The sequence below is a fragment of the Pseudophryne corroboree genome, chromosome 9 (assembly GCF_028390025.1).
Source record: "Pseudophryne corroboree isolate aPseCor3 chromosome 9, aPseCor3.hap2, whole genome shotgun sequence".
Taxonomy (NCBI): Eukaryota; Metazoa; Chordata; class Amphibia; order Anura; family Myobatrachidae; genus Pseudophryne; species Pseudophryne corroboree.
The window spans coordinates 225,636,293-225,650,010 of NC_086452.1; the positions used below are offsets into that span (position 1 = coordinate 225,636,293).

A 13,718-nucleotide genomic window follows, 5' to 3' on the forward strand; every position below is an offset into this window, starting at 1 on the left:
GTGGTATACAATTATGGATGGACGAGCGACTGCCGACACAGAGGTAGCTACAGCCGTGGACTACCGTACTGTGTCTGCTGCTAATATAGACTGGATGATAATGAGATGAAATCAATATATATTATATCACACTAGTACTGCAGCCGGACAGGTAGATATATTTATTATGTAATGACTGATGACGGACCTGCTGGACACTGTCAGCTCAGCAGCACCGCAGACTGCTACAGTAAGCTACTATAGTAGTATGTATAAAGAAGAAAGAAAAAAAAAACCACGGGTAGGTGGTATACAATTATGGATGGACGAGCGACTGCCGAGTGCCGACACAGAGGTAGCTACAGCCGTGGACTACCGTACTGTGTCTGCTGCTAATATAGACTGGATGATAATGAGATGAAATCAATATATATTATATCACACTAGTACTGCAGCCGGACAGGTAGATATATTTATTATGTAATGACTGATGACGGACCTGCTGGACACTGTCAGCTCAGCAGCACCGCAGACTGCTAAAGTAAGCTACTATAGTAGTATGTATAAAGAAGAAAGAAAAAAAAAACCACGGGTAGGTGGTATACAATTATGGATGGACGAGCGACTGCCGACACAGAGGTAGCTACAGCCGTGGACTACCGTACTGTGTCTGCTGCTAATATAGACTGGATGATAATGAGATGAAATCAATATATATTATATCACACTAGTACTGCAGCCGGACAGGTATATATATTTATTATGTAATGACTGATGACGGACCTGCTGGACACTGTCAGCTCAGCAGCACCGCAGACTGCTACAGTAAGCTACTATAGTAGTATGTATAAAGAAGAAAGAAAAAAAAAACCACGGGTAGGTGGTATACAATTATGGATGGACAAGCGACTGCCGAGTGCCGACACAGAGGTAGCTACAGCCGTGGACTACCGTACTGTGTCTGCTGCTAATATAGACTGGATGATAATGAGATGAAATCAATATATATTATATCACACTAGTACTGCAGCCGGACAGGTATATATATTTATTATGTAATGACTGATGACGGACCTGCTGGACACTGTCAGCTCAGCAGCACCGCAGACTGCTACAGTAAGCTACTATAGTAGTATGTATAAAGAAGAAAGAAAAGAAAAAAACCACGGGTAGGTGGTATACAATTATGGATGGACGAGCGACTGCCGACACAGAGGTAGCTACAGCCGTGGACTACCGTACTGTGTCTGCTGCTAATATAGACTGGATGATAATGAGATGAAATCAATATATATTATATCACACTAGTACTGCAGCCGGACAGGTATATATATTTATTATGTAATGACTGATGACGGACCTGCTGGACACTGTCAGCTCAGCAGCACCGCAGACTGCTACAGTAAGCTACTATAGTAGTATGTATAAAGAAGAAAGAAAAAAAAAAACCACGGGTAGGTGGTATACAATTATGGATGGACGAGCGACTGCCGAGTGCCGACACAGAGGTAGCTACAGCCGTGGACTACCGTACTGTGTCTGCTGCTAATATAGACTGGATGATAATGAGATGAAATCAATATATATTATATCACACTAGTACTGCAGCCGGACAGGTAGATATATTTATTATGTAATGACTGATGACGGACCTGCTGGACACTGTCAGCTCAGCAGCACCGCAGACTGCTACAGTAAGCTACTATAGTAGTATGTATAAAGAAGAAAGAAAAAAAAAAACCACGGGTAGGTGGTATACAATTATGGATGGACGAGCGACTGCCGACACAGAGGTAGCTACAGCCGTGGACTACCGTACTGTGTCTGCTGCTAATATAGACTGGATGATAATGAGATGAAATCAATATATATTATATCACACTAGTACTGCAGCCGGACAGGTAGATATATTTATTATGTAATGACTGATGACGGACCTGCTGGACACTGTCAGCTCAGCAGCACCGCAGACTGCTACAGTAAGCTACTATAGTAGTATGTATAAAGAAGAAAGAAAAAAAAAAACCACGGGTAGGTGGTATACAATTATGGATGGACGAGCGACTGCCGAGTGCCGACACAGAGGTAGCTACAGCCGTGGACTACCGTACTGTGTCTGCTGCTAATATAGACTGGATGATAATGAGATGAAATCAATATATATTATATCACACTAGTACTGCAGCCGGACAGGTAGATATATTTATTATGTAATGACTGACGACGGACCTGCTGGACACTGTCAGCTCAGCAGCACCGCAGACTGCTACAGTAAGCTACTATAGTAGTATGTATAAAGAAGAAAGAAAAAAAAAAACCACGGGTAGGTGGTATACAATTATGGATGGACGAGCGACTGCCGACACAGAGGTAGCTACAGCCGTGGACTACCGTACTGTGTCTGCTGCTAATATAGACTGGATGATAATGAGATGAAATCAATATATATTATATCACACTAGTACTGCAGCCGGACAGGTAGATATATTTATTATGTAATGACTGATGACGGACCTGCTGGACACTGTCAGCTCAGCAGCACCGCAGACTGCTACAGTAAGCTACTATAGTAGTATGTGTAAAGAAGAAAGAAAAAAAAAACCACGGGTAGGTGGTATACAATTATGGATGGACGAGCGACTGCCGAGTGCCGACACAGAGGTAGCTACAGCCGTGGACTACCGTACTGCGTCTGCTGCTAATATAGACTGGATGATAATGAGATGAAATCAATATATATTATATCACACTAGTACTGCAGCCGGACAGGTAGATATATTTATTATGTAATGACTGATGACGGACCTGCTGGACACTGTCAGCTCAGCAGCACCGCAGACTGCTACAGTAAGCTACTATAGTAGTATGTATAAAGAAGAAAGAAAAAAGAAAAAACCACGGGTAGGTGGTATACAATTATGGATGGACGAGCGACTGCCGACACAGAGGTAGCTACAGCCGTGGACTACCGTACTGTGTCTGCTGCTAATATAGACTGGATGATAATGAGATGAAATCAATATATATTATATCACACTAGTACTGCAGCCGGACAGGTATATATATTTATTATGTAATGACTGATGACGGACCTGCTGGACACTGTCAGCTCAGCAGCACCGCAGACTGCTACAGTAAGCTACTATAGTAGTATGTATAAAGAAGAAAGAAAAAAAAAAACCACGGGTAGGTGGTATACAATTATGGATGGACGAGCGACTGCCGAGTGCCGACACAGAGGTAGCTACAGCCGTGGACTACCGTACTGTGTCTGCTGCTAATATAGACTGGATGATAATGAGATGAAATCAATATATATTACATCACACTAGTACTGCAGCCGGACAGGTAGATATATTTATTATGTAATGACTGATGACGGACCTGCTGGACACTGTCAGCTCAGCAGCACCGCAGACTGCTACAGTAAGCTACTATAGTAGTATGTATAAAGAAGAAAGAAAAAAAAAACCACGGGTAGGTGGTATACAATTATGGATGGACGAGCGACTGCCGACACAGAGGTAGCTACAGCCGTGGACTACCGTACTGTGTCTGCTGCTAATATAGACTGGATGATAATGAGATGAAATCAATATATATTATATCACACTAGTACTGCAGCCGGACAGGTAGATATATTTATTATGTAATGACTGATGACGGACCTGCTGGACACTGTCAGCTCAGCAGCACCGCAGACTGCTACAGTAAGCTACTATAGTAGTATGTATAAAGAAGAAAGAAAAGAAAAAAACCACGGGTAGGTGGTATACAATTATGGATGGACGAGCGACTGCCGAGTGCCGACACAGAGGTAGCTACAGCCGTGGACTACCGTACTGTGTCTGCTGCTAATATAGACTGGATGATAATGAGATGAAATCAATATATATTATATCACACTAGTACTGCAGCCGGACAGGTAGATATATTTATTATGTAATGACTGATGACGGACCTGCTGGACACTGTCAGCTCAGCAGCACCGCAGACTGCTACAGTAAGCTACTATAGTAGTATGTATAAAGAAGAAAGAAAAAAAAAAACACGGGTAGGTGGTATACAATTATGGATGGACGAGCGACTGCCGAGTGCCGACACAGAGGTAGCTACAGCCGTGGACTACCGTACTGTGTCTGCTGCTAATATAGACTGGATGATAATGAGATGAAATCAATATATATTATATCACACTAGTACTGCAGCCGGACAGGTAGATATATTTATTATGTAATGACTGATGACGGACCTGCTGGACACTGTCAGCTCAGCAGCACCGCAGACTGCTACAGTAAGCTACTATAGTAGTATGTATAAAGAAGAAAGAAAAAGAAAAAACCACGGGTAGGTGGTATACAATATTATATATATATTATATACAATTATATATATATATATATATATATATATATATATATATTAAACTGGTGGTGATTATTAAACTGGTGGTCAGGTCACTGGTCACACTATCAGCAACTTGCAAGTAGTACTCCTAAGCAGACAATCACAATATATATTATACTGGTGGTCAGTGTGGTCACAATGGCAGTGTGGCACTCTGGCAGCAAAAGTGTGCACTGTACGTTATATGTACTCCTGAGTCCTGCTCTCAGACTCTAACTGCTCCCCACTGTCAGTGTCTCCCCCACAAGTCAGATAATACAGTCACACTCACACTATCTATCACTTCAGCAAGTAACTAGTCTAGTACTCCTCCTAATGCTCCCCAAAATTACTACTGTGTCTCTCTCTACTGTCTCACTCTCTTCTCTATAAACGGAGAGGACGCCAGCCACGTCCTCTCCCTATGAATCTCAATGCACGTGTGAAAATGGCGGCGACGCGCGGCTCCTTATATAGAATCCGAGTCTCGCGATAGAATCCGGGCCTCGCGAGAATCCGACAGCGGGATGATGACGTTCGGGCACGCTCGGGTTAACCGAGCAAGGCGGGAAGATCCGAGTCGCTCGGACCCGTGTAAAAAAACATGAAGTTCGGGCGGGTTCGGATTCCGAGGAACCGAACCCGCTCATCTCTACTGGAAATTAGTGGAAATTATGGTTATTGTGGTTAATAATACTATGGGATCAAAATGACCCCCAAATTCTATGATTTAAGCTGTTTATGAGGGATTTTTGAAAAAAAACACCCAAATCCAAAACACACCCGAATCCGACAAAAGATTTTCAGGGAGGTTTTGCCAAAACGCGTCCGAATCCAAAACACGGCCGCGGAACCGAATCCAAAACCAAAACACAAAACCCAAAAAATTTCCGGTGCACATCTCTAGTTTCCATACACAGGTTCTCCTATTCAGGGTTTGAATTACCTTTATGTAATTAGCAAGTAGGAAGTTACTTTGCACATCTACAACTGTATTTGGCATACCATTAAACTGAAGGGGTGTAAATCCACCGACATTTTCTGCTTAAATGATTATTAATGCCTAGCATTTGACGAGAACAGGGCTATTTGTCAGTGCATTTTTCTTGTGTGTTTACTGAAGTTTTTGCTCTTTCATGAAAACAGGAAGTTTCTAATCATTAACGAAGCTGCTCCTGAGAACAGTCACCCCTCAAACAATACTCCTCCTGTATGTCTGTCAGTCCTGTGCCCAGCATCAATACCAAGAATTCTCATGTCTAGGGAGCCAAGATAATTCTGCCTCCATCCCATAATTAATGGGATATACATGTGGATATTTCTGGCCTGTGAGGAGACAAACTCTGGTTCCCAGAGAATAATACACCTGGTTGAACAATTCTTTAACCTCTTTCCTGCCAAGTGACAAAAATGTACTACCAGAAAAACAAGGCAATCTTTTAATTTGAAGATAAGGATAGGCAGTGCTCTGTCTTGTTTGAAACATGGTATTGTTTTCAGAAGAAAGGTGATGGTACCCACACAAGGTTAAAAGTTGATGTAAGATATATATGGGCCTATTTCTAAAATAGGATTTGCGCGATATTCTCCAAAAACAGAGACGTTTTGGGGGAGATACCTGCAAATATTAAGTATCCACCTAATGTACCATGGAGGGACAGCAGACATTATCTACAATATTTGCTGAGGTCCCTCCGTTTCCGACAGAAGCTGTCATATCTACTATTCCTCAGCTTAGCCCCAATAGGATAGTGCCATCTCCAGATGGCGTTACTGTATAGTAGTCTATTGGCTACTAATTCTCACATTTTTACAGAGAGGGTACCTCCAGCTTTCTCTCCATTGTGATGTGTGCACCTGCTGATGGGCATGTGTGTGCACTGGCTGCTGGGGACCCAAACTGGGAAGCATCACACTGCTTCCAGCACCTTCACCAGAACAGGCTCCTATTACAGCCTGTCTCCCGGAAAAAAAACATAGTACAATTAATTTTCACTTTACGTCTTTATTGAAAAACATTTATCACATCTGCATAAAAAATGTGGTTTGTGATAAATATGTCCCATATAGTGTCTTCCATACACTGGTGTAGTCTTGTTATAAATTTTTTTATTAAGTTCTGAATTTTTTTTAACCAATTTATTTCTGTTCCCGGAACTATTTCATAAGAATAAAAAATTATACAAAAAACAAACAAAACCCTGCCAGTACTCCACGCCACTGAGTACCATCAGAAAAAAGCACTGAGGACAGGTGTCCCTATATAGTGTGGCCAAGCTGAATATATAACTGTGGGAGAGGACAGATGGTTCACATACATTCACAGACATTCTGCCTTTGTGATTGATCATGGTTAGACTTAAACATTTTTGTGCTTTGCGTTGGCTGTGAATGCATTTATCTGTGGCCACCAATTTACAGTACAATACAAACATGTTTAGGGATTTCAGGAAGGTCAAATACGAGATCTATGAAATGCCGTCCATTTCACCTGGGACACAATGGTCTGTTTTGCCATTGATTTTCTAATTAAATGAGCCTGGTTGAAATTAATTAGTCGATATTAACAAAAAAAAAACCTTTAGGGCTTCTACAGATAAGCTCTTTGAGAGATTTTTCTCACGTTGCTCAAGATCATATACCACTGGAAAAAAGTGTGTCTGGTCCACATAGGCAGCAGCGTACATTGTGGTTAAGATCAAAATAAATGTAAATGTTACTGTACATGCATCTTGCTTAGAAAGCCAGTAACTTGATTGACATATCTCCAAACTTATCAAGATAGGGAGTTATGACAATAATTACAATATGAGAAGGGAGCAAAATTACGCATCAACTAGTGAGCCCACTCCAATCCCCACCACCCCCACTCCTCTAAAAACACCTTTTGAATACCTGGCATTGATGTACAATTCATCTATCTCTCATCCTTCTTACCAAATTAGGACATAGAGGCTTTACAGATTCCTCAAATTGTGACTGACCCACCTAAACCAGAACAGTTATGAAGAGTGACTTGAGTCCACATTAATGCAACTGGTAATAAAAATAGCTTACCACTGTGCCCCAGGTGAAATAAGTCATGTTGGAAAGTATGATAAATGCTTCATATAACACCTTCAAATTAGAGATGAGCGGGTTCGGATTTACTCGGTTCTTAATGCCAGAATTATCGCAAGTTCTTTTATTCTGGATTTTTCTTATAGGCTAACCAAAACACATGACGACCGTGAGCCAATAGGGAGATTCGGATAAATCTGAGTAAATCCGAGTAAAACCGAACCCGCTCATCTCTACTTCAAACCAGTTCATCTGTAATCACTATGTTCAGATTGTAATCATTTATTATTCTCCATATTCGGCAACTGGCTAATTTTTTTCAGGAAACTTTTTAATGTAAGGTGTGTCACATGCTGAACTAGTAAAGCCTGTTTCTGCACCACGTACTGTCACTTCATGGCAGTGCATCACTCACCTAAACTGTCAGGACATGTTCCAAGATATATTCATAGTTACACTGTTTTTTTGTTTTCTTCATTTGGAGACTGGGCTGCTGGGACATGGCCGCTGCCATCTTGCCTGAGATCAGCTGACCGCTGCTCAACCAATTCCAGTCCAGATCTCATGCACATGACTCCAAGGTCCTATCAGCAGCCAGGGTGACCTATATAAGTCTCTTTCTGGCCACTACTTTTTGCCAGTACAACTACTGCTGTATCATGCCTGCTAAGTTCTAGTTGTCAGTATCCAGAGTTTAACTGACAGTTCAGTGTGTTCCATTGCTGATGTGTGTTTCTCCAGCATTAGCCAGTCCTGCTGAGCGCTATCCATAGTTTCCTGTGCATTGTGTATGCTTCAAGTTCCAGCCAGTTCTGCTGAATTTTATTTTGGACTCCTGTATAAGCTATGCATTTCTTCAGTGCTAGTCAGTCCTGCTAAGTGCTATCTACAGTCACCTGTGTATTTCTGCCTACTTCAAGTTCAAATCAGACCTATTAAACACCATTCACAGACTCCTGTGTAAAACTGTGTATTTCCCCTTCACTAGCCAGTCCTGCTGGGTGCTTTCCACAGCCTACTGTGCATTGTTGTATACATTAAGTTCCGGTCATTTATGCAAAGCAGCATTCAGTCTCCTATATGAACCTGTGTACCTTCAAGTATCAGACAGTCCAGCCAGAGCTATTTACAGTCACCTGTGGAATCCTGATTGCATCTACAGCTGGTCTCATCACAGACCACAGTAATGCCGGAGACATTATCAGTACTAGCCTGCCTACAAAGCACTCCTCCAATTATCCAGTGTGCTCCCGAGGTAGCTTAACCTGCCAATTCACCAAACTTCTCTGTCTGCAATTGGGATATTTCAAGTACCAGAGCTCCAGAGTCAGAGCCGGCCATAGGAATAGGCAAACTAGGCAATTGCCTAGGGCATTTGATATGCCTAGGGGCATCAGCAGCTTCTGCTGATTAAAATTATATGTGGCATGCCTATATTCTGTGAGTATCATTTCATATGCAGATACAGCCACAGTCTCACACAGTATATAGGCATGCTGCATATCATTTTAATCAGCAGAAGCTGTTTGTGCATCCTAGCCACATACCAATGCAAATAAGATGCATTTTCATAAAAAAAGGTTCCTGACGTTAGCATTGAGGCAAGATTTATGAGGACACATCTGTATCCAAGCAGAGGCAGAGGTCACAGTGTTAGTGGCAGTGTGAGTGCTGTGTGCATGTGAGTGGGTTGGTTGTGCAGTAGTGTTCGGAATATGTGTAAGGAGCATTAAGTGTGTCATGTAAAAATGCATTAATAATGTGCAACATATGTGTAAGGGGCACTGTGTGTAATTATGTGTATAAGGGCATTAATAATGTGCAGCATATGTGTGTAACAGGGTACTACTGTATGTGTGTCATTATGTGTATAGGGGCACTAATAATGTGCAGCAAATGTGTAGGGGCACTATGCATGTCATTATGTGTATAAGAGCATTAATAATGTGCGGCATATGTGTAAGGGACATTATGTGTAAAAGGGCATTAATAAAGGTTGTCATAATGTGAAAGGCGCATTATGTTTATAAGGACATAAATAATGTGTCTCATATGTGTAAGGGGCATTACTGTGTGGAATTATGTGTATAAATGCATTACTAATGTGTGGCATTATGTGTATAAGGTGCTCTACTATGTGGCGTTGCATATAGAAAGGGCACTATTGTGTCATCTAATGTGAATAAAGAGCAATAGGGTGTGGTGTAATGTGAATAAGGAGCAATTCAGTGTGATATAATGTGAATAAGGGGCTCTACTGTGAGGAGTAACGTTTATAAGGTAAAGTGATACTACTGTGGGATGTAATATGAATTATGGACACTATTGCATGATCAAATGTGAATAAAGTTACAGTACTGTGTGGCGTAATTGGAATTGGGGTTACTATTGTGTGGCCATGCCCCTTGCCAGGAAAAAGACACCCCTTTTTGGGCTGTGCGCCAAATGTGCGAACTGTTCCTATTTAAAATATAGGGGGTACAAACCCCAAAATAAGGACTGCTATGGGTGAGGGGTGATGGTGCTGGGAAAGAGGTACAAGGTCAGAGGCGGAACCAGCGGTGGTGCTCGGGGGCACCAGCCACAATCTTGCCTAGGGCATCATATTGGTTAGGGCCGGCTCTGTCCAGAGTGCTCCGTACTGTCCAGGGACTCTTGTTCACATCTTGGTACTCCCAGCATTGCTCCATCCTGCCAACTTCACTACCTTCTGCTAAGAAGCATTATTTAGTGGCTTCTGTCTTCTAAGATCGCTGTTAACATAGAAACTATCTAGAATGTTTATGCCGAGTATGATCCATCTTAACCATAGCTTGCTAACACCTCAGGACAGAGATCTGTGCTAAATTTACTTGATAATTATCTTAACCACTTAACTGACGATTTGTTTCCCCCAAATTGTCGTTTTTTTTAATGAGTGAATTAGGTGAATAGCATGAATTTAACTCTATCCAAAATGATTTTAGTAAAAAAAAGAAAAGAAAAAAACATATTTTTTTTAATAAATATTTTGTCCCAAACATCGAAACATTGGTCAGGGTTATCGCAACCATCGGAACATTGGTAACATTGCGACTATTGCGACTTTAGTTTTTAGATCCTAGACAGCTGCCAGGTACATAGTGGGGGTCTGGGGGTGGCTTGGGGGGGGTTGTTTTACCCTTGCCAGCGGCTGCTATTGCCTGCAGCTGCTGGGGGATCCTGCCATGCTGACCGATCAGCAATGATCGGCAGCATGGCAGACACAGGAGGTGGGTGCAGGGAGGCAGAGGGTCCCTTTGCCAGCAGCAGCGGGGGGAAGTTTCTCTTCCATGCCGCTGCTAACACTCTCTATCTGACTGATCGCATCCCGTGTGACCAGGTCAGATAAAGCACTTGCAGGCATGGTCGCATCTGATGCGACCACACCAGGCAAGTGGTTAAATGTGGTTGGAATGGTGCATTCTTGTTACTTAATGAAATCATGAATACATATACACAACATTTACACATTTTACCTTTTTAATGTCATGCACTTTTGAACCTTTAATTAACAACCACAATAGGCAAAATAATGAAGCAGGGCCATAACGATGGGTGTTTCTCTGGTGACGCCAGACAGTGCACAAGGACAAGAGGGCAGCAATAACACTGCCCTTGCAGCAAGTGTCTTTGTCTTAAGCAGTGCATGGAAGTGCAGTGTTATCACTAGAGAGGTGCTTCCCACTCCCAGTCTCCTCTCCTGTAGCATTATGAGATTATGGGACCAATTTAATTGTTTGGGGTGACTAATTTTCCCATCTAAATGGGAAGGTTTAGATGCCTAAACATTTGTCACAATTCGATTGTTGTTGGGGCACCCATTCATATTACGTATGTCGCGCCCAAGCAGACAAATGCGTAAAATGCATAAAAGATCTAAACCCACCTAAAGTCCTGCTTTGGGTTTTCAAACTACCTTTTACTTTGTGGTGTGTGCGTGTGTGTGTGTGTGTAAGAGGCAATACTACAGGGGGCATAACTACTGAGGAAATACTACATGATGTCATTACTACATGGGGGCAATACTACTGGGGCAGTACTACATAGAGGCATTACCACTGGGGGCACTACTATAAGGGACATAACTACTAGGGGCAATACTATTAGTGGCATTAGTACTGGGGTCAATACTACATGGGGGCAATACTACACAGGGACATTACCAGTGGGGGTACTACTACAGGGGGCATACCTACTGGGGGCAATACTACACAGGGGCTTAACTACTGGGGGCATTACTACTGGGGGCACTACTACATGGGGCATTACTACTGGGGTCAATACTACAGGGGGCATTACCACTGTAGGCACTACTACTGGGGGCAATTCTACAGCGGCATTACTACTGGGGGCACAACTACAGGGGGCAATACTACACAGGGGCAATACTGCTTGGGGGTATTACCACTGCACGGCACTACCACTAGGGGCATTACTACTGGGGGCACTACTAATGAGGGCATTGCATAGGGGGCACTTCATAAAGGGCATCACTCCTGGGGACATAAGGGGCACTACTACTGGGAGCACTGCATAAGGGGCACTACCACTGTGAGAACTACCACTACAGTGGCATTGTATAAAGGGCACTACTACTGTGGGCATTGTATAAGAGGCACTACTGCTGTGGGCATTATGAGTATTAGGGGTGCTACTACTGTGGGCTTTGTGTATAAGGGGCACTAATGTGTGCCATAACATGAATAAGGGACACTACTATGTGGTGTAATGCGAATAAGATTGTGCTACTGTGCAGCATAATTTGAATTGGGGATACTATTGAGTGACCATGCCCCTTTCTTCTTGAGACCACACCCCTTTTTTAGATCACACCACCTTTTTGGCGGCGCGCGCAGTCCCTTTACTACATGGGTGCCGGGGGGTGCGGGAGAGTTTACCACCTCTCTAGGACCACTTTAAGCACTGCTTATATTCTACATTGCACTTTATCTTCATTATGACACAGGTAACTGTGCCAACATTAAGATGCACTTTCATCTCTAATGTGAATGGGATTAATTAATAAAGTGCAAATTAACATTATTTTAGTTGAAAGTATAGAGGAATTTACAATTAAAGAGGCAGTCAAACAAAACCATACTGAATTTTTTTTTTTTTTTTTAATTGCTGAGACTCGGGACTGTGGAGCACCTATTGATAGAACATTGGGGGTCATTCCGAGTTGATCGCTAGCTGCCGATGTTTGCTGCGTAGCGATCATTTAAAAAAAGGCAAAACTACGCATGCATATGGGGTGCAATACGCATGCGTGCTGTACGTGTACGGGTACAAAGAGCATCGTTGTTTTGCACTGCTTCTAGCGACAATTCCATTCGCACAGCCGATCACAAGGAGATTGACAGGAAGTGGGAGTTTATGGGTGTCAACTGACCGTTTTCTGGGAGTGTTTGGAAAAACGCAGGTGTGTCCAGGCGTTTGCAGGCGGGTATCTGACGTCAATTCCGGGACCTTTATCACTGCAATCATCGCACAGAATAAGTAACTACAGGGCTGGTCTTCTTTTGCACAAAATATTTTTGTACCGCTCAGCTGCACAGGCGTTCGCAATCTTGCAAAGTGAAAATACACTCCCCTGTGGGCGGCCACTATGCGTTTGCACGGCTGCTAAAAGTAGCTAGCGAGCGATCAACTCGGAATGACCCCCATAGCACAATTTGAATTTCCATCAACTAATTCTTGAGCAATATAGATCATACTATGTTATTTACAGGAAATTTACATGTATATGACGTAAAAACAATTATCAGTTCCATTAACTCTATCTTATTATCTTTGGCAAACAGGTAGATGATCAGATGAAGCTTTTGCAAAATTGTTGGAGTGAGTTGCTAATTTTGGATCATATATTCCGGCAAGTTCTACATGGAAAGGAAGGTTCTATACTTCTAGTGACGGGCCAACAGGTAAGTGTTGGCTATTGTGATTAATAGATAAATAATATTACACAATTGATGACTGCTAGAACAGTGCAGTGTTTGGTGTTCTTCAGCTATGATTAAACCTATTTTTATCAAAGAGTGGCTCTTAGGCTGAGTACACACTTGCTGATATGACATTGTGCAAGATTTCTGACCCGGAAACTATATCGTTCATACACACTGAACAATATTGTTTGCTATACTGGATGACGACACCTGACCACACCCAGTCTTGTACAATATCTTTAGATTTCTAGGTGAAAACTAAAGATATTTGACATCATTAATGACCCACGGGAGTGTCGATCGTTATCGATATAGTGAATACACACT

General features: G+C 42.3%; 1 protein-coding gene across 2 annotated transcripts in view; it reads left to right on the plus strand.

Moving 5' to 3' along the window:
• The window catches only part of NR5A2 (nuclear receptor subfamily 5 group A member 2), a 186,379-nt gene that overhangs the window by 120,334 nt on the left and 52,327 nt on the right, over nucleotides 1–13,718 (plus strand). For both annotated transcript variants that reach the window (XM_063940136.1, XM_063940135.1), the window contains exon 5: nucleotides 13,251–13,370. In XM_063940136.1, coding sequence (XP_063796206.1) covers nucleotides 13,251–13,370 — 120 coding nt within the window. The remainder of the gene's footprint in view (nucleotides 1–13,250; nucleotides 13,371–13,718) is intronic.